Raw genomic sequence first — 21,227 nt, 5'->3', positions numbered from 1 at the left:
TTAGAACTCTCAACTTCTGAAAAAGTCTGGATGTTGTTGGTTTGCCATTTCTGTCATGTAGATGTTCTGTGTTACATAATAGAGGACACAAGACCCTGCTCTTATTGACAGAAGTAGGGAATACTGATACAAGTACAGGTGTGTGGGCTCAGGCCAATGATTGTCAAGTAAGAGCTGATCATGTTTCTCTGTGAAAGTAAAATGTGATAGATGAACAAAGTTGGTGTTTGATTATAGAAAGGTTAGGCAAGGGTGGGTGGTTGTAGCTCTAATACTCCCAGAGGGTTGCTGACTAAATGGAATATTAAATAATGTATTAATGGAATTAGTGTCTGAAAAATCTATTATTACAATACATGTGAGCTGAGACACAAAAGCATGGCTCGTGGGTTTGGTTTTTGCTAGAGGTTTGTAGTTAAATAGCTATCTTGGCTGACAAAGAACACCTGCATCAGCTTGATCCATCAGAAATATAAATCCTTACCTCCTTGCTACACACTCCCTTCCATTTTTCATTTCCTCTATAGGCTGGGAAACAAAGCAGATTCTGGAATTACTGTGTTATATTCTAGAAATCTGTACTTGCAAATAAGTTACTTGTAATAGCAGCATGTAATAGCTTTTAGCTCTAGAAGCATTCAGCATCAGTCTTTCCAAATAACTAGATATCCCTTAGATTGCACAATTTGAGAGCCAAAATCCAAAAGTCAGTGAATAAAATAAAAATAAAGGGGATTGTTGAAAGCAGGAAATACTAACCAGGAATACAATTTAGTATTCAGATTCAAAATCAGTGTGGTCTTAAAAGCAAGGAGTGCTTTTTACATTTTATAAAGAGCCTTAGTCTCACTGCTACAATGAGAGAGTTATATACTTAGTTACATTTATCTGTCAAGCTGAAAATTCAGTGTTTCTAGAGTAATACTAATTGTCATGCAAGGCAGGTCTAGGCTTCCAAGGAATTGTCTAATAATCTACTAATTCATTATGTATGCAAAGTCCCCCTTACAAAATTAATTTTTAAAAAGGGCCAAATTCAGCTCAGGGGTAAATATAGTGTAACTGTAGTTACATCAGTGAAACTTTAGTGTAGAATTTGGGCTAATTTTGCTCCTTCCAAATGAAAAGGAAATAACCCCGTTACTGAGTGTTTTTTGGGTACTGTTTATGAAATATATTTATTGGGAAGATATTGCAATCTGGGATTTGTTTTTCACACGTTTTCATTTCTTACTAGGAAAAAATATTTTCGATCAGATTTTCACTACCAAGCAACGATTGGAAGAGAGTGTTTGTTTTCTAATGGGTTTTTATGGTGTTGGCCCATTTGTAGAACTCACTTTTTAAAAAAATGTATTTTTAATACTCCAAAATTAGTATAAAACACCCCTCAGATAAAATTAAATGTAGCACAATTTTCATCTAATGCCATCCTCTTGAATCAGGAACGTAAAAAAAATACAGCATTGGTTCCGATCCATGGACCCAGAAAAATAATACTGTAGAAACAAAGAAAGCACTTTTTACATTTTTTGCATTGTTAATTATCATAGTTTAATATTTTTAAACAATAAAAAAGGAGGGTTTGCATCATTGACAAGGCGGGTATCAACATGTTTGTAGAATTCTATACAGTATCTGCTAAACAAACATGTTTGGCAGGCAGCTTAGCAAAGATATGATTGCAGCATCCATGTTCTGAATTAAAACAGTGATTCCTTCCTCTGCAAAGAGTTTGTAAATCAGAATAGCACTGTAGCGAGTTCTGGATGGAATCACAGCCCATGGGTTTAAGTATATTTAGTGCACGGCCCCAGTGCAGTACTGCCAAAATCAAACGATTGTCTCCTTTGAGTTCCTTTTGACTGAATGCAGGCCCAGCAATGACTGCTGGTTAGAAGGAACATGGACAGATTTTGGAATTAGGAGTATCACCCTCTGATTGGTCCGACGCCATTCGTTGTATAATCTACAGTGGTACCTAAATGACACCTGGGGGAAGATTGAGAGAAGAGATTATAAATTTAAAAATACATGGTGTCCTAGGATGAAAGAAATTAAAAACAAAACAAACATTTTAACATGGGCTGAGTGTTCTCTCAGTAATGAATTATACTGAAGGCTAGTATGTTTATTTTGAGTCATCGTGTCTCCTCCCCCTCCCCCCCCCAGCCATTCCCAAGAGCTGCTGTCTGCTCACTCCCAACAAAACAAGATCCCTGGTACTACTTTAATCCTCCCAAGATACCTCACTGTCCTCACCTATCCTTTCCTGAGCTCTGTGGTCATGTATTGCCAACCTAATGGTTGAACAGAAACTGTAGCCAGATGACAATCTGAGGCTAGAGACGACTCTTGCACAGATGCATCGCAAGTTTTCAGCAGGGAAGTGGAGTAGCTTGGGACAAAATCCATGCTAGAGTCCATTCCTATCTCCACAGCTGGATGCTCAGTCTTACAAACTAAACCAGTTCCCCATCTGCAAATAAGCCACTTCCCTAAGGGTTAAAATTATAACTTAGAAACAAATGAATCTTAACATCTAGTTTAATGCTTGAGACGCTGATAGTAATTTCATTGTGAAGATGAAGATCACAGGATATCACGTACATAAATAATGGCTAGGATGCTCTTGCCTCTCTTTCCATCAGTGTGTGTCAAACAAGACTGCACAGAAGATACAGTAGCTGTATGCCATATTGCAGAATTGCCAGTTGTCACCATGATAGCATGAGTATTTCAATGTAGGGATGTTTGATTTTGGGTTTTTTTAAAGTTGTTCATGATCTCCAAAAAAGCTGGTGCTTGCTTATGACTTCTACGTGTACTAAAACTGACTACCTTTGTTTTCAGTGGAATTGAAGCTAGGCTGTCTTCAGGTGAGATGGCCAACATTTCCCTTCACCCTTTGTAAGTGCAAGTGGAGTTGCTTCTCGTAAAGATCGGCACTAGTACCCAATATTTTGGATGAGTTTGAAACCAGACTGTCAGTGCAGATGACCATGCTTATTCACTAGGTGTGGCCTAGGCTTGAGACACAGTAAATAGGGGAACAAGGTACAAAGAATGAGACTATGGGGAAAGAGGAATATGTGGGAGCAGGGCAGCTGATGGGGAGTAACAAGACTGAAGGGGCAGAGAGGGGAAAGCATGGGTAGAGGATTGAGTTCCTGAAAGGACAAGGAAGGGAGCAGGTGAGAATTTTTGTGCACACAATTACTATAGGCTTAAGTGCTAAATGAATATAAAGGTGTTAAATGTGTATCAGGCTCTTTACTTGTGAAGTGTATTGATACATGACAATAATACAGTGTTTTTGAGCCCTGGGTGGGAACCGCCTATGCACTGATGACAGCTTGTCATTTGGCATTGTTTATGCACCTGTGCCACTGCTGTAGGTCATTGCTCTTCAGGAGATATGGAGTCAAATGACACTGGCTGGAGGGGACACACTTGTTCTGGGGTGAGGGGCAGCAGGAAGGTAGTGCTCATTTTGTTCTCACAGAGCTTGTAATACATTCAGCTGTGAGCTGTCTAACTATCAAAGGAAGCTACTCACATCCTTCGTCTAGGAGCTGCAAGTAAGCAGCCCAGGGTTGATTGCCAGGAGAATTTGAGGAATATAAGTGATGATGCAAATGCCTATAAATGTCTCCTTCAGAGCCAGCTCAAGTTAGCTATCTCAATACAAAAATCCTAGTGGAGACTAGGCATATGTAGTGTTTATCTCACCTAGCTACTCTGTCTAACTTCTCTAGACTAGGATTTTGCACTGTTAGCTACGTGGTGTAAAAACACACCTTGGCAGTAGAGCCATAGCCTCCATCTGCATTTTCATTGTACACACAAATATGCACGAGGTCTCTAAAGGGACGACTGTATAGCAGCAGGAGAAGTCGCATTGGAATGAAGTGGAGAACTTTTGCTGAAATGAATGGGAATAAATTCTGGAAAGAAAATACAAGAACAACTCTAGATAAACTGGCTCTTCGTGCTCATTCTCCCCATCAGCACTGAGCAAGTCCTTTCAGAATAAGCTGTATTGTTAAACCAGGCTAGAACTGTTTGTTTAAGACATTTTCACAGGATATCCTAGTTAAACTTGACAGCTTGTTTACAATGGGTTCTTGCTTTAGGGCTGTTTTGAAGTGGTTAGCTAGTGAATTTCAGCAACAGTAAGGGCTGATTACCATTGCATTTTTCAGATAAGCCATTTTACTAGACATGAAACTCTTGAGATGCTACATAAAATGTATGTTTTTTTACATCAGTCACTGGCACAGTAAGCTTCTTTCTTTGTCTTTGGACTAGGATAGTAAAGGTGAGGAAGAATCCATCAAACCTCATTTACAAGCCTTGTGAACTCATTCAGACAGGCTTTTGTTTTACTATTTTTAAAAAGCAATTACATTATTTTGCACACTGGAGAATTAAAATAATGCTTTGATTACACCAGGAGGCCGGAGCACTGTAAGTCAAAGCAGAATTTGGCCCTAAATTCTTGGTTTAAATAGAAAGCTTCCCAGACCCACGATGCAGTTCTTCCTATTCAAGAACACAGGCATTTTTGTGTATGTGTTAGAGATCATGACTGAATTCAGAAGAAAAGCAACAGTTTTTCTGGGCCACTTCCCCTGTTATAGTTGCAAGGAAGGTATTTTACCCTATCCCTAACTTAGAGCCTCTGTATCAAAAACAGTGTCTCCTATTGTCAGCCCATTAAGCTCTTGGTTCATTGAGTGTGTGTGTGAATAACCCCTATACCACATTTGGATTATAGAGAAAATAAGATTCGCTGGAAATAAAATTACATTTCCCCCCCCCAAGATCTCAAGGAGCATCACACTTGCTACACATATACTATACATATTCATCCTGCACTGATGAGACTATTCCCTCCCTGCCTCTTAACAGTGCAGTGCAGGTCCCCCTGTGTTCCCCATCCTTTAGATTAGAAGGGGCCTGCTGGTGGATCTTTTTGTTTTGTTAACACAAATTTGCAATATGGAGGTGCAAGGTGTTCTATAGTGAGAAAGATAACGGCCATAATGTCTCAGAAGTGATATTTGGGTGCCCAGCTTCACCCAGGGGGGCTGGGCCTGATTTTCAGAAGTTGAGTAGCCAGCACCATCTGAAAGTCAAGCCCTTTTAAGGTGCTTTAAGTTAGGCACCTGAAGTCCTAAGCACTGGGAAAATAGTGGCTGTTCTGCAGGAAATTACTGTGCTGCTGACAAAGTATTCTAAAATGCTTTGCATGTAGCCATTGCCTTTCACCTAAGCATATCAAGTCACTTTACAAATCTCTGTAAGGCTTAAGCCTTACCACCTTTGTCGGATACAGAAGTGATAAACTGTATTGTACATGGAGAAACTGAGGCATCTAAGTGCTGTGCTAAAACTCTCACTGTGCAGCAATCCTGCACCAAGATCCCTGCAACTTGCTTCCTCCTACACAGTAGCAATTGCTGTTCTGCAGGCTGAGACATTTCCTGCTCTTCCCAAACAGCACAGTGCTTCCTTATCACATCCACCTCCTGCTGCCCTGAGTAATACAGTAGGAATGGATATAGATTTTCCTCATATGGTAGAAAACACAACGAGGGGGCCCCTGGCCTATGAGGATGATGTATTTCAGTTAAACTGATGTAGCTAGGTATTGATATCAGCTCATCACCATAAGAAAGACACGTACCATAGACGCTTCTCTTACCATACTCCAAAAGGAGAAACCTCTTAAAAAAATGAATAGAAGTGATTTTTAATGTTATAGGTAGTGGTAAGAATGCCCCAGCCAAATAATTTAGTAGCTGCAGTTAATTGTTGCAGTAGGTATAATTGGCAGTGACATAAGAGTCCACACACCATGAATAATTAAATCTAACTATTCAGCTAAACTATTTTTGCATAGTTCCAAATCCTAGTGGTATTTCTGAACATAAAATTAAGAAAAATCAGGCAGTAATTGGTCTTCCACTGTGAGCTGGATGTACAGTACAGTGATCATTTGAAATCCACAAGCTCTGAGGGGTAGCATCAAACAAAAACACTCTGCCACCTTTCTTAGTGTGTTTCTAGCCTAGTGCATTTACAAACTGAAGAATTAATCTACACTTGCCAAAGGAAAATGGTGCTACCTCTTCCCTTTTCATTGGGTGAGTGGGGGCAAGGTACAGCACTGAGGGCTATCTCCTTGGTGCAGTGGGGGAAAGAGGGTTTCTTTCTACTCTCCTCCTCAATCCTTGGGGCCATTTCAGCCTCTTGTGAAAGTTACTCTAGTTATACTCTAGGAAAAATAAGTTATAGTTGAAAAAAAAATGTTTCAACATCACTTGGCTAACAAGTTTTCTCATAACTGCTCCTTTTTAACTTTTGCACTGTTTTACACTTTAAAACTGGGGTTCCTGATCACAGTTAACCCTTCTCTCTCTCCAACATGTTAGTTGTGTTTTCTAACACCCACTTTTTCCTACTCTATATAAAGCCCTTGGAGTATCTCTGTAGGCAGGGGTAGGATTAGAGTCTCTTCAGCAATAGTCCCAGCCACAAGAGTGCAAAAATCTTGAGCCAGAACCAAAAAAATAAAAAGCGGCTTGAAAAATCATGTTTTAAAGAAAATAATTCATGTTCTTTCTAGCTCCTGGGTTTTAACTGTCCCTGCCTATTCTGCATGAGTGAGAGTGGGTGGGTGAATTGGAATGAGTGAGAGAATGTATGTTGGAAATTCAACTTTTAGTGCATACACAATGTCCACATGCTCTAAGCCCTGGCTCCCTTCCCACCTATCTCCCTGTTCCTTGGGTCCTCAGTGGCAGGCTCCTGTAGCCCCCACTCTCCTGGCAGACTCCAAGAGCTGCTTAAGTTTTTAAGTTGCAGGAGCTGCCCTGTGCTCCTACCTCCATTAACTCCCCTCCCTGTCTGGTGCTGGTGGAGAAGGGGGCAGTTGCTCCTGAGCTCAGAGGAGGGGTGACCTAGCCCTGCATAGCATAGTGCACACACAGGTGCCCTGACACTGCAGCACTGAAGCCTCTAGCCCCAGAAAGGAGCAACTGCAGACAGCTTGGGCAAAATTTCTGAGCTGCATGTGTTTTCTTGGGAGAGCCCCCAACAGTGTTGGCAACATGGGATGCTACAGCCAACACCACAAAGGGGATGAATGAAGCAGTTCACACCTTCTCCAGAGCTAGCTGCTTGCTTCAGGCTGCCTGCAGCATCAGTGACTCAACACTGTATTGCCTGAGGGCTTGCCTACTACCCTGGGGATTTTTGGAACTGGTGTAGCTACGTTGGTCCAAATCCCGTGTGTGGGTGCATTGCCCGGGGGCGACTATATTGATGCAGCCACTCACCAGCAGAGCTGAACCCAATTGGAACAGAATGTAAGGGTATCATCCTAACCGCAAAGGCTCAAAAGGGGGCTATTTTTTAAAATAATGAATGCTTACATTCTGGAGCCCAGTCCTGCAGTGAGGTGTGGATTCCATGACAGAATCGATGGGGCCTCAAGTAGAGGGATGTGAAAAATATTCTACTAAAATTAAATTTGTGCACAAACTCAGCACTTTGAAAAGTATCAGCACTCATAACAGTCAGAAATCAAATTAGAAGACAATGCTTATGCCATTGCCATCTGGCAGCCATTTTAAGTATGCATGTATCCCATGGCATCAATGGCAGTTCACGCCTATGACAGCTGTCTTGCATGTTTCTCCTTTCTGCCTTGCTGGTTCCCTCCTGCCATGTCCTGGGGTGTTCAGAGTCAGTAATTACCAAAGGCAAAGTACCTTTAAGGAAGAGTTCTGTACAATTTAATTAGGATAAAACCCATGGGTCCCCTTCAGACATTACTCTTAAAAAACCTATAGTATGTCATAGAAAATGACAAACTTAGATCGAGGTTTTCTATCCACCTATAGAATTCTGTAACAGTGATGTACTTCTCTCTTACATTTTAGAGGATGGTTCAAAAGCTCTACAGAAAGGCAATCATTTTCCATTAAATTCTGCAGAGTTTTTCCATAAGGAGATGTGATATTCAGGGGATCGAAACATTAGGTCCATATCTCTGCTAAAGAGACCATCATAATATAGCTACAGTGCTGTAGCTATCCTGGCATAACCCCATAGGATAGATGTAGCCTATAGCAATGGAAAAGGTTTTTCCATCGCTGTAGGAACACCACCTCTCTGAGTAGCAGTAACTAGGCTGCTGGAAGCATTCTTTTGTTGACTTAGCAGCATCTACACCTAGGCATAGGTGGTTTTAGCTAAGGCCCTAGGGGGAGTGGATTTTTCACGTTCCTAACCGATTTAGCTATGTCAACCTAAATTTTAAGTGTAGACCACGCCTCAGTCATCCCCTCCCTACTACATGATAGTTAAATAAACAGTACTTACTAGTGTCCAAAAGAGGTAAATAGTGAAGAGTGCGACAGTGAGTGCAATGAGGCCAACAGCTTCTAGCCTACTACTAAAGTGCAGATGGTCCACTGCTCCCCGCAGACACAACCAGCCAGAGATGGTTGCTAATGGAGTTATAAACAAGAAGCACACCATGTCTCCAAACAGAGTCCGTTTCTCATGCTGTGGGCCTGGGTTTTTTAGCCACTGCAGAAGGGAATTGAAACAAAACAAGTGTCAGTAAAAGGAGTGTTTTAGCTGAAACCAGTTGCTGTCTTTCAACTTAGGTCCTCTCCAGAAGGAAAGGCCCCTAACCTCTGGCTGAGTTACTGAAGTCCTCAAATCAGGATTTAAAGACTTCAAGTTACAGCGAATCCACCATTTACACTAATTTAAACCTGCAAGTGACACATGCCCCATGCTGCAGAGGAAGGAGAAAACTCCCCAAGGTCTCTGCCAATTTGACTGGGGCAACATTCCTGCCTGACCCCAAATATAGTGATCAGTTAGTACGTAGGTGGGCAAGACCCACCAGCCAGACACCTGAGGAAGAATTTGAGTAGTAACTCAGCACCCTCACTATCTAGTATCCCATCAGTGGCTGTTGGAGATATTTGCTGCTAGCGTCACAGATAGGCTACATGCCATAGTAGACAGCCCCATCAAAACATCCCTTCCATAAACTTATCAAATTCAGTCTTGAAGCCAGTTAGGTTTTTTGCCCCCATATGTTAATAACACCCAGCTATATGGCTCCGTCTTGTCTGAACCAGCTGGTTCAGTGGGACAAATAGCAAAGATTGAATGAAACTGTACTGGATGAGAATGTGGACAGGGCAATTAATTTAACAAGGATGCTCCAGGGGCTATGTTAGAAGTGGGTCTTATAGTGCAAATGCTTTGATAAAATATATTTCAAAAGTTGGTTCTGAAATATGGACCCAAAACTGCAAATGCATTTCACTGTATTGGCTGCATGAATTTCAGTCACTGCACATTTTCCTCCCAAAATAGCACACGCTTCTTCCTAAATATGCTTCTGTTTAGAATGTGGGGTTGTTTTTTTTTGTTTGTTTTTTTGGGGAAACGTGCACTGTCAACCTACTTTACAGCTAAAAAGTCAAGCCAGCAAATCCTTTCATGAAATTGAAACCCACACAACGATTCCAGCAAAGTGCTGAGTGGATTATTTGATCCTGAGGTATAGAGGTGCTAGTGTGCTGTGAAAGACTGAGATGTAATGCCAGATGCTACTGCCAGATCGGCGCTGCAGTGCTCAATTTGTCTTTTTTTTAAAAGATTCAATAAGTTTTGATGGTTTCTACAATAAATTAAGGTTGGTAGATATTCCCACCCTTGAAAAGGGAATGAATCCACGGAAATGGTCATGTTTTAACCAAAATATTAGCTCAAAGAAATATTCACACTTATATAGTGTTTATCTGTATATCTCCAAGTGGGCATGCATTACTATCCCCACTTTACAGATGCAGAAGCTACGTCACAGAGAAATTAAATGACTCGCCTAAGGCAGCAGGATCAGTCAGTGCAAATTCAGGAATGGAGCTCACAACCCAGTCTCTGCACAATGTGCAATCCAACATTAGATAACAGCTGCCACAAGAAACAAGTATCAGTTGTGTCTGGAAACTGACTTCAGAGTGTGGGTTCCAATCTGAAAAGTAACAATGGGGGGATCCCTGTTTGTTTCCCATTATTATCCATAACAACTGTGCTCTGGTCACAAGAAAAAAAAGTTTTTTCTCAGTGGCAATGTTACAAATTTAATCTAGGCTATGAGAAAAACTTTTTTTCCCTTCTTGTACATCTTATCCTGGTAACAAAGGTTCACCAGGCCAAAGGACAGTCTGATACTTACCACAGAATTATAAAACTCTTAGATGGATATGAGAAGACCAAACCAGGATGGCCTCCATAAAGGGAAAACATGCACCTCTAATTCTAGAATTTGTCACCAAAAAAAGAACCAGCAGCTGATATAATAATACTGACTTTCAAAAAGCCTTTATTAAAGTTCTTCCCAATAGGCTATTAACTAGGTAGTCATGGGGGGAGAGGTAAAGAACTTAAATAGAACCAGCCTAGAGACGACATAAATCAGGAATAAGTGACAGCAAATGAAATGCAATGTTGACAAATGCACAGCAGTACACACTGGAAGGAATCATTTGAAATGTATCTCAGTGCAGTTTAATAAATCAAGTCTTCATTGGAGTACAGTTCTCAATTCTGGTCACCCTACCAAAAAAGATATAGAAGAGCTCCAGAGATGTGCAACAAAAATGATCAGATACTTTCATATAAAGAGATGAAGAATGCTGGAATTGTGTAGAAAGGAAACAAGTCAGAGAGCATAAGGTAGAAGTACAGAAAATAATGAATGTTGAGAGAAGATAAATTGGGTGCTCCCATTTACCCTTTCTTATACAAGAACAAGGGGATATCTAAGGAAAATAATACATACATTAAATTTTAAGAAAGATAGAGGAAAAGATTGTTTTCATACAACACATCATAACCTCTGGAACTCAGTACCACAAAATAGTTATGAGTCCAACAGGCTAGTAGGATGCAGAAAAAAAATATGACATTTACATGGAAAATCAGAATATCCTCTGTTATAGTAAAGAAGATACAGATTTTTTCTTTGTTAGTGGTTGGCATATGACTTAAAGCACGAGGCTTTAGATCCCTTCTAACTGACAAGGTTTAGGAAGACATTTCCACATGGGAAGGTTGTTTAATAATTGCCCACTTCAGGTTTTCTTGCACCTTCCTATAAAACATCTGGTACTGGCCACTCACAGAGATAGAACTGGATTATATAGACCACCACTCTAAAGTGCTATTGCAGCACCCATGGTCTTATGCCCTAAGTTACACATGTAGAAGCTCATGGCCTTACGCAGCACAGATGTAATTGTTTGGAACTTAGTAATCAATTATGTTGATGAACAAGAAGGATCAGAATCCAACCCACTCTCTCTTATCTCTGATGGCACCACAGTGCCAACAGGAGCAAACCATAGTAAACATTTATATCCGATTAGTAGGCATACTGACTGATGGAACACCTGAAGATCTGTTGTGTAAAAATGCGTCATTTTTCCATAGTTACTTTTCCAAGTTACTTTTCAAAGCAGAGTTGAATTTTAAGTTGTCATCTACCTTAGGTAGATCAAGCCGAACTCTTGGCCTTCTTCAAAGATGCTCAGTTAACAGAGACTCAACTGGCTTCATGTGACTCCACACATATTTCAAGTAAATTAAAGATCCAAATACAAACTCCAGCACTGAGAAATTAAATGTGGATTATGACACTCCCTGAGGGCTTTAGGTCTATAAGCCAATTAATAGATTACAATGAGATATCTCTCTGAGCAGTATAAATTTTGTTCCAAAGCCATCCCTGGCCTTTACAAGGAAAACTGCACACACAGAGCCAGCACCTTGAAATTTCCAAAGATCCCCCTCCAACATGAATATACTGAGAAATGATTTGGCATCATCAAATAATTTGGAACTTCTGACTCCTGGGATGAGCAAATGGGTAAAGTTTCCTTTTAATTGATTTACTTCATCATGTCTGAGACTGACAAAATATCACAAAATGAAGAGCTGCATTCCTGAAATGTAAGATTGGGCTGACCTATGTGTCATGAATGTGACGTCCTACTCTTCGGAAAAGGAAATAAGCAAAAACTGGGGACAGATCTGGAAGCAGCATCTTAGGTAAACTTTTGGGGGGGGGGGAGGCCAATAGCAAACTAAATAAATACCAGCTTCCAGTAGAAAAATGATTGGTAGAAGCCTTTCCAGAGTTAAGGCCCTGACTGGCCAAACATTAACAAAGATGCTTAACTTCAATGGGATGACTTGTGTCTGAAGTTAAGCACATGCCTAACTGTTTTCAGGATCAGGGCCTAAGGTTGTAGCCAGCTTCTATTATAAAGCTCTATTCTGGTTCCCCTATAATTTTGGCTTGGAAAAGTGGTTTGGCCTGAAAATTTCCAGACTTACTTTGGAGGCAAAGAAGATTCTGCAGACTTTGAGGAAACTCCACCAAGCTGTTTTTGAGTTACAGGTGCTTAAATAGTTACCCTGATGTGAAATTTTGACTTCCTTTCCTGATGCTTGTTTCTCTTCAACTAAAAAGCAGCAAATTTTCCAAACAGTTCATGCTCCTTGAAAGCTCAGACACCAGCTGTCCGTATAGAAAACAGACTGCAATCAGACAAAGTTATTAACAATTTTTGTTGTGGTTCCTACCTGCTTTTGTTGAGGTGAATGAGCTGGTTTTGCCTTTGATGTAAGGATTGACCCTACATAGATCTGTGAACTTGTTACTCTCAGTGGGTTTGGTTCACTTTAGAAAATGTGTAGGTGACAACTAACAAACACCTTCCTTTCCCCTGACTGATTGATAGAGGCCTGTGCTGCAAGTGCTAGAAGGGAAGGGTTTCCAGGCTCTGTCTGCTGCTGTATGCATTTTTATTATGGCAAAGCAATAACCTCTTCAGAGTTAAGTTTGCAGTTATGCTGCAATTATAAGGCTGTGCTTCAGCCTTCTTTTAAGTGATAGACCCCAATTCCCCATCCCCCTTAAAAAAACCCTCATGCTTTCATATTGTTAGGTTTGTCTCATTCACAATGAGAATGTTTTCTGAGTATCTGGAGTATGTTGAGTAAGACCACTGTGGGGTTACTAGACAATGTGGTCACTAAAAATGTCTCCTTTTGGAAATATTTGCAAAGTGTCAGTTTCTTTGTGCCTATCTGTCCAGCTAAATTACAATACAGCACAAAAAAACGACACATAGGTAAATTTTGACATTGACTCAGGGAGGTGGCAGTTTTAAGGGAAGGAGAATAAAATATTTATGAAACAGCTTTTTATTTGAAAACTGGACAAGATTCTTTGAAGATGAAGCTGATGGAGAAAATAACAAAAGCGATAGAGCATATTTTCATTGTTGAACTGTGAACAAACCAGGGCTATTAGTCTCAAGAGGAATCAAACAATTTGCATTTCTTCACAATTGAGAAGAATGTTTGTTTATTACATGGGCATTGTAAGATCTGATGTCCTTTACTCTCTGTTTCATTTCTTTTAGAGCCTGAGACTTGTAAATGACAACTAACTAACTACACTGCCCAGCTCCAGTTCTGCTATGAGTGTCACATGGGCAGCCCATTGTGCCTGTGCGGAGCTCATTGCAGGATCTGGACCTTAATGACCTTAACTTGGTTTTGAAATAAAGTCACTTTTCTTTTGACATACATAAAGGGATAAAATGCAGAGCTAGCAGTATTGCTCTACATTGCCCTAGTGTGTATGCACCTGGAATAATAGGCCTGTTTGGAAGTACACCAGAGAGGAAAAACACAAAGAATGGTAACAAAATTGATACAAGTATCAGTTCACAGGAATACTGCATTAAGAGACATTGGGGGGAACTAAATGTATAGAATTTAGAAACTATTTAGAAGGACCATGATCATAGTCTATCATATACTGTCACAGTAACAATACTGATGAAGGAAGAGAATTATTTATGGACTCAGTAGATAGATGGAGCAATGGCTTGAAAGGTTTGTGCTAGAAGAAATGCTCTTTACAGTAAGAGCAACTGAGAAGTTCTCCAGCCTACCAAGGGAGCAGGTTGAAGCACCTTGGTCAGCTGCAGAGCCTGCTCCTATTGCAATGGAAGTTTTATGATGGATTTCAGTGGCAGCAGACCCTATGATTATATGTACGTGACTAGGCAGGTGTGTTATGTGCAGTAGGCTCTGCAGCTGCAATGCCACAAGGTATTAGTGTTGTAGCACAGCTTAAAAGCTGACATGGCACTCACTCTGCCAACATGCAATACTATAAATATCAGGTGTGTTCTATATCCTAGTTCTGGGTTATAACATTTAAGTGTTTAGAAGCATTCTAATTATCTGATAGGGAAAACAACAGCTGTTTAAAATCTATGAAGCTTCTTACAGCCCCAAGAAAGCAATATTGTCACCCCTAATATGTTGCTATAAGAAGCCTTCCTATTCTCCACTCTTAGTTCAGATTTGAGGTGACATTTGTAGTAAATAAAATATTTCAAACTGTATATGGCAGAAAAACCCTTTGATTACTTATTGGAACCGCTGTCTTTTGGCACATGCAAAAATACAGTTCGGATACTGCTATTGCCCCAGTTACTAAGACAAAAGTAAGCACAATCATGTTTTCTGTTTCAAATTCAGAACGTGACAGACTAAACGGGATGCATCTAGCTTCACATCTGTGTATGGAGCCACCTAACAGATGAACCCCATGTTATGCAAGTGTTGATCTGTAAACTCAGATCTGTAGAAACTAGTGGGGATGGTTGGGTAGAAGTTGGGCAAACCTCACAGCAAGCAGAGGCAATACAACTGTCACTTTCAGTACTTTTGTTTTCCCCTAGCAAAAGGAAACATCTTGCGCCATGTGATAGTGGTAGCAAACATTGTTTTGGACAATTGTTGTGTCCCATTTGCAATCTAGGTTTTCATTGTAGAATCAAGAGAAAACACATTAACATAACTATTTCAAACATGAGTTGTGCCTTTGAAAACCCACAATATCTTCAGCCCAAATCCTAACCTTTAAAGAAAGGCATTCAATCCCTTACACAGGAGCTTCTTCCTCTTTGATTGGCTGGTTGGGAGTAAGCTCCCCACTGAGAGTTCTTTCTTAAAGGAATATTTCCCAGCATCCTTTTCTGTAGTTGTATCTCCCAAATTTAAAGAGCTAAGCAGCTGTAGCCTTAAGGGTCCCATTTAAGTATGTCCCATGGTAAGTATTCTGAGCACTCCCCCCACCCAGGTTTCCATAAAGGGATTGAGGAAAGTCAGAAGAAAAAAATTCAATATCAACAGACCTCTGTAACTAATATGAGAGTTATTTTGTCTGTTGTTCCAAGTTGCTTGAGCCTCTTACCTGTCCTCATTGAGAGTGACTAGTAAATTGTATAGATACAGCCTGGAAATACAAATACATTTAAAAAAAAAAAAAAGTTAGCACCCAGAAGTGTGTGTTTATCTTAACAGTAAATGAAAGCTGTCTGTTTAGCTGTGAGAATTTCTCACTTACATTTCCCTATACAAAACTCCTTATAAATTAAACATGCACATTAATTTAAGACTAATTGCAAGGCTGCCCGAAAATATGCTTGGCTGTCCTTGGCCCGAAGCTTCCCACAGCTTGGGATGACTGGGACATAAAATCACCCCCGTCATACCCTTTTCCTCTGCTCACTCTCTATGGCAGAGAAGTCTGATGTGAGAGAGAGTGACATAAAGCCACTAAAATGGCACTGTACCACTCATTCTTTTTATTCCAGGAGAATTCTGAAGTGTCCAAAGCACCAGGTTTTAGAAGTTATTGGCAAGTTATTGGACCAGGTTTACAGCTGCTTTACGCTGCCTGGGTGGATTCAAGAATCAGGTCCCTGGGGTGGAATCCTGGTCCTACTGAAATCAAATGCAAAATTTCCATTGAGTGGGGCCAGGACTTCAGTCCTAGTGTCTTATTACTGAGCAGTTTCTTAACACAGGTTAATTAGAGTTAGCTGTACCCCTTTTTGCTCCTTAGCACACTGAGTCAATCTGTGTTCCAAGCTATTTATATTAGTTGTCCATGATAATTTTTTCTCTTGCCAGTTCTTCCTGTGCTCCCTTTTCTTCTCTGAAATGAGTTCAAATAACCTTGCAGCACATCCTTTATTCCCTTTAGAACCATGTAATGACGTTATGTGCTCTCTTGTTCTAATGTGCTGGATTGCCAGCTACAGGTTCTCTGACTTCTCAGAATGAATGGAATGCTGCTTGTTGTTGACTATGCATCTGAAACATTTTTCTTCTGGCCTTGAGAGTGGTCCTTTTGCTAACTGTGTTAAACAACTCCTAGTGTTCCTCTGTTCTCGTAACTGAATAACTAACCTTTTGCTTCACTGAGCAGCAGAGAGATGAAATGCCCAGAAAAAACTCCAAGGGATAAAGAGAGAGCAAGGCTCAAAGCCCTGCACAGAAAGTCAGTTCAGATTTCAACACAAGGCTTCTAAAAGTTTTTAATTATAATGCGAACTCATCTTAATCCTTTCATGCCAGAGTTAGTTTTTTCCTGTCACAAGCTCCATTGCTAACGATGGGCTGGCAGAGAATGAGACGTTCATATCTATCCAATATTACTATTACACACTGTTTACTTATATTTCTTTTTTTTTAAATGAACCAATTAATAGATATCTAAAGTGCTATTTCAATTGGACATAAAAATATGGCAATAACTTCTAAATAGTGCAGTATAAATTTAAATTCAAGAGGGAACACTGCAAATAGAACTGTAAATCAGAAAACACTATTATCCAGATTTCTGATGTTAAGATGACATGCTTTGTCTAGTGTTTTTTCCAGAGCTTTAAAGGCAATGCTACCCCAGATTCCCATTTCCCCATGTTTATGCATTTATGTGTCTGCTTTCCTTGCACCCTCCTACTGTATTTGGACGCATTTTCAGTATTTTATCCACTGCAGCAGCAGTGGTAGATATTAAAGAGACACAAGAGGACAAGAAGTTGCATATCCTCAGTGTAACATGGCTGGAGTCTGACTGATTGAGCAGAATCTTGATGCACTATACTTCTTCTTAAATATAGTTAATCTGTTTGAGGTGGCTTCCTGTATTATTTTCTAATCTCAGCCTCGCTTCTAAGACTTTACTATCATAACTCTATAATAGTTTGGTGCAGGGAATACTAGTTTTTTAAACAGATGTCTGTGCCCATGGTGTTCACTTGAATTATTAGCTGTCTCTTGTGCTGATGAAAATACAGTATTGATTAGGCAGGAGAAAAATACATGAAACTACTGGTGTTACTGACTTCCAAGAATAAGAGGCAAAGCTTACATTGGTTTGATTTAAGTTTCTGAAGGTGTTATACTAAGTCCTGGATGTTCTACAGAGCAACAGATAAAAGGGCACAGTCATAGTGTGCTTGTCTAGTGAGCTGTAATTTAAAAAGGTACAAAGAGGTTTCAGTGTAGCAAGATGAACTCTGCAGTGCTGCTGTATAGCAGCACATATAATATGCTAGGTCTTCAGAGTTTTCTATATGATAAAACAAAAGCACCTTCAAAATACTTACCCATCATGTAACTTATTGTATACCTCATTAATTTTTAAAACTGAAATGTGTGAAAAAAGGCCTCAGTTTCAATTTAGCTAAAACCTCCACAGCCTGCAGGGAACAAATTCCTTTTAAATTGTTCATACAATTCTTATCAAGCAGAATTCTTATCAGTCTGTTAAAGAAAAAAGAAATGAGGCAATCGAATCTCTCTCACCATGAAAAATATCACGCCTTTTTGATCCAAAAAGAAGATCAAAACATGATGTGAACATTTCCATTTCCCAAATCCTTATTTCTTAATTTTTGGCACATTTCAGCTGACCTGATGGCTCTCTAACAGTATTGTTCAACAAGCTAAGAGAACCAAGGCTAGCGCAGGAAATGGTGAGGTAGTACATACATTAATGCCCTTATTGAGTAAGAAACCATGTGGCTAGGGCATTCATCTGAGAGGTGGCCAATCTCTGTTCTTCTTTAGGAGTAATGAGGCCTTGAAGCAGGGATCGCCCACGTCCCTGGGTGAGTACCCTACCAACAGGCTAAAGAGAGGGTCTTCTGCCCTGGCTGTTTTGCGTGAACTCGCCTGAGGGGCCTGATCCAGTAAATGTGCTCAGAGGTCACCTACCAGATCAGGCTCCCACATGTGACTTAGATGGCCAAACACCTATCTTCTCTAGTTTGTGAATCGCTCTGGGGCTTAGGCTGTAGATAGGCACCCGAGTGCATAGAGTAAAGGCAGTGTGTGCATGCCTGGAGGCATAGCTTGCATAACTCACATCGACAGCCGCCGAATCGCCAGGTAAGTGTAGACCAGGCCTAAGAAAATTTACTTTTACTGTTGTTTTATTAGCTAATGCATTTGTTTGAGATCCCGCCAGTTTGTTACAAAGTACATCCAATCCACACACCTCAATGTTCACATAATGGATTTCTTCTGTGTCTAGAGTAATACTAGAGTGTCAAATTTAAAGATGCTGAAAATGTCTGGTATTAGGATCAGCATGGCTCTTGCTTTTCACTGAAAGGAAAAAATGCTTTTAAAGTTGATGCCAATCCATCTTTAGACAAATGAGGGAATACTTGGTTTCTTTCTTTTTTTTTTTTTTTTTTTTAAAGATGAAAATTACTAATACTGAACAATTGGCAATAGCCTGTTCTGATCATCTCATTAAAAACACAGAAGAATCTTTTGGTATTAGAATAATAAAGTACACAGGAAAGCAATATGTCTGAATGAGCAGCCAGGCCACTTTCAGTAAATCAAGTTTCTCTATGGCACTAAGAGCTTGAGTGCTCTTCGGGTGTAACAATTTCAGCTCAGACAAACTAAATATCTCCATTTTGTTTTTGTTTAAGCCACTTTCCCTCCATGCTTACGATAAGAGGCAGTGTTCAAACAGGAAGAGGGATGAATAGGGAGGACATAATAGCATGCCCTTTTCTCAGTTCCTTTCTAAGAAACTAAAGTTTAACATTTCTTCTAATATGAAGAAGATTAGTTTTTCTTTATGGAAAAATCATTCGGTTACACTAGGGAGAAAGAGGGCTGAGGAAGTACAGGGCACTGGTGCAGCTACTTCGCAGGTGATTGTTTAAAGCATTTCTGTACCAGTGTTTGAACACTTGGCACTGATCAACAAATGTGGTGGATTCACCATTACTTGGGACTTTTAAATCAAGAGTGGATCTCTTTCTGAAAGATAGGCTCTAGGTCAAACACAAAATATGGGCTTGATTTGGGAATTACTGGGTGAAATGCTCTGGCCTGTGTTATACTGGAGGTCAGACAAGGTGAGCATAATGATACTTACTGGCCTTAAAATGCATTAGTCTGTCTCTCATAAATGGAAGAGCTAATCTCACATAGATACACCATCCATGCGCTGAAATGAACTCCTTTCTCCTAGCTCTTGTTCAGTAACAGATAACTGATTTTTCCATAAAGAAAAACTTATCCCTCTGGCTCGATTTCCCGCACTAGATTTGAGCTTGTGCTTGGACATTGTGGAGGTGCTAGTTTCAGTTCCTTGATCCTTAAATCCTTGAAGAAATTTTAGAAAAGCAGAAAGCTGACACTCACTTCAGCACGGGTGTTACCATCGTGTTGAAACTTTATGGCAGTGAAGAATCAGGTTTGTTGGAGCTTGGCTCAATCCTGTTCCCCAACCTGCCTTGGACGTGCCCCTTTCCTTCCCCGTATGCCGGGGTGAGGGAAGCAGCTGGAACAGGAGATACAGAAACAGCACCAAGAGAAAATGAAGGACCAGAGAATCTGGCCCTTTGTTTTCACTTTAGCTATGTTTTGAGGCCCTCCAGCCTTTTTTTATTGTGTGAGGGATTTAACAATCATGCATGCATATGTGTGTGCACTGTTTTCAAGAAGTAATATATTGTTAAATACTTTTAAACTTATTGTACTCAAAGATATGAATAGAAATAAAAATAGCTTGTGATATTTTCTACTTGGATTTGTCCTCTCGCTCAAATTTCATATATTATCCCTTTTTATTACTTTGCTCCTTCCAACTTTAATTCACTGTAATCTTACACCAAGAAAGTGGTTTGCGCTTAAATGAGAATTTAAGCTATTTTCAAAAACAGTGTATTCATTATGCCCTTTTCTTCATGTCACAGTTGATCACCCTATTAAAAACTTTGGGGAGGTGGTAGTTCAGGAGCAAGTAACCATTACATAGTTAAAAGAAAAATGGTAACCACCAATGTGTACTGTTTTTTTAAATTTGCTTGCAGCTGGTTCACAGTTCTTCAATTGAAAAACCAAAAAGACAGCTTTTTTTTTTTTTTAATTACTTTTTGTCAAAGAGAGAGGTCCCCTTCAGCATGAAATGATCAAACAGCTAGCCTCCCCCAGCTCTGGAAGGGTTAGATTTCACTTTCAAGTTGTTCCATCATCAACAACTCTGAAAAATGTCATACTCCATTTGTACAAAGAAAACTTCACGAGCAGTCACTGTGAGGACAAAGCTGGACCCTAAAATCTAGCTGTTTATTTTACACAATCTTAAAATCATTCATCTTGTTGCTTAGGAGGCAAATTCACAGTGGTAGGGATCTCAAACCACAAACAGATATGTTTGTTGCTCTTTGCATCTGGCTAAAAGTTGCTTGATTCAGGATCCAAGTGCATTGGTAAAACTAAAGGAAAATGTCACCTTTACCGAGTATTGCCCAATTATGATGATTTTGCTGTTTAGTCATTGTTAGACTGGGAACATCCAAAATCAGCATCTCTCAAACTGTGAGGCTGCATCTTGTTCAGTTGCTCAAAGAAGCCACTAGAAAACGGGGGATAGGACTGGGCCAAAGAAAAGGAGCTGACAAAACTATAGCTTCTAGTATTCAGTTCTGAACATGTACTACCTAGCAGAAAATCTTTGCTTTGCTGAACTCAAGAAAGACTAAAGAAGCTGCTGTGTCCTCATGTTTAAAACTGGTGCAATACAAAGCATCATTGGTGGTAGTCCCAGGAGAAGATTTCCCACTCCCATCCAATTGGGCCTATGTAGTTTTTCCAGCAAATAGATCAGAGGTTTTCAACCGGGGATACATGTACTCCTGGGGATACTTCAGAGTACCGCAGGGGGTATGCAACAGGATTGGTCGGCTGAAGCCCGCCTCCTGGCTGCACACCGG

General features: G+C 40.1%; 1 protein-coding gene across 5 annotated transcripts in view; it reads right to left on the bottom strand.

Annotated features, from left to right (window-relative positions):
• Positions 1-1,378: 1,378 nt before the first annotated feature.
• The window catches only part of MARCHF3 (membrane associated ring-CH-type finger 3), a 102,813-nt gene continuing 82,964 nt past the window's right edge, over positions 1,379-21,227 (bottom strand). For 4 of the 5 annotated variants that reach the window (XM_067568773.1, XM_067568771.1, XM_067568772.1 and 1 more), the window contains 2 exons: positions 8,395-8,604; positions 1,379-1,992 (listed from right to left, as the gene is read on the bottom strand). In XM_067568773.1, the coding sequence (XP_067424874.1) occupies positions 1,834-1,992; positions 8,395-8,604 (369 nt within the window). In that variant the 3' untranslated portion in view covers positions 1,379-1,833. Of the gene's footprint in view, positions 1,993-6,010; positions 7,782-8,394; positions 8,605-21,227 lie in introns of those variants that run through there. The other variant, XM_067568775.1, reaches the window with a different exon arrangement.

This window comes from Emydura macquarii, unplaced genomic scaffold, assembly GCF_026122565.2.
Source record: "Emydura macquarii macquarii isolate MOO-44397 ecotype Brisbane River unplaced genomic scaffold, CSIRO-AGI_Emac_v2 contig_2897, whole genome shotgun sequence".
NCBI classification, from domain to species: domain Eukaryota; kingdom Metazoa; phylum Chordata; order Testudines; family Chelidae; genus Emydura; species Emydura macquarii.
Note: the sequence above shows the minus strand (reverse complement) of the source record. Positions and strands in the feature narration are given on the sequence as shown.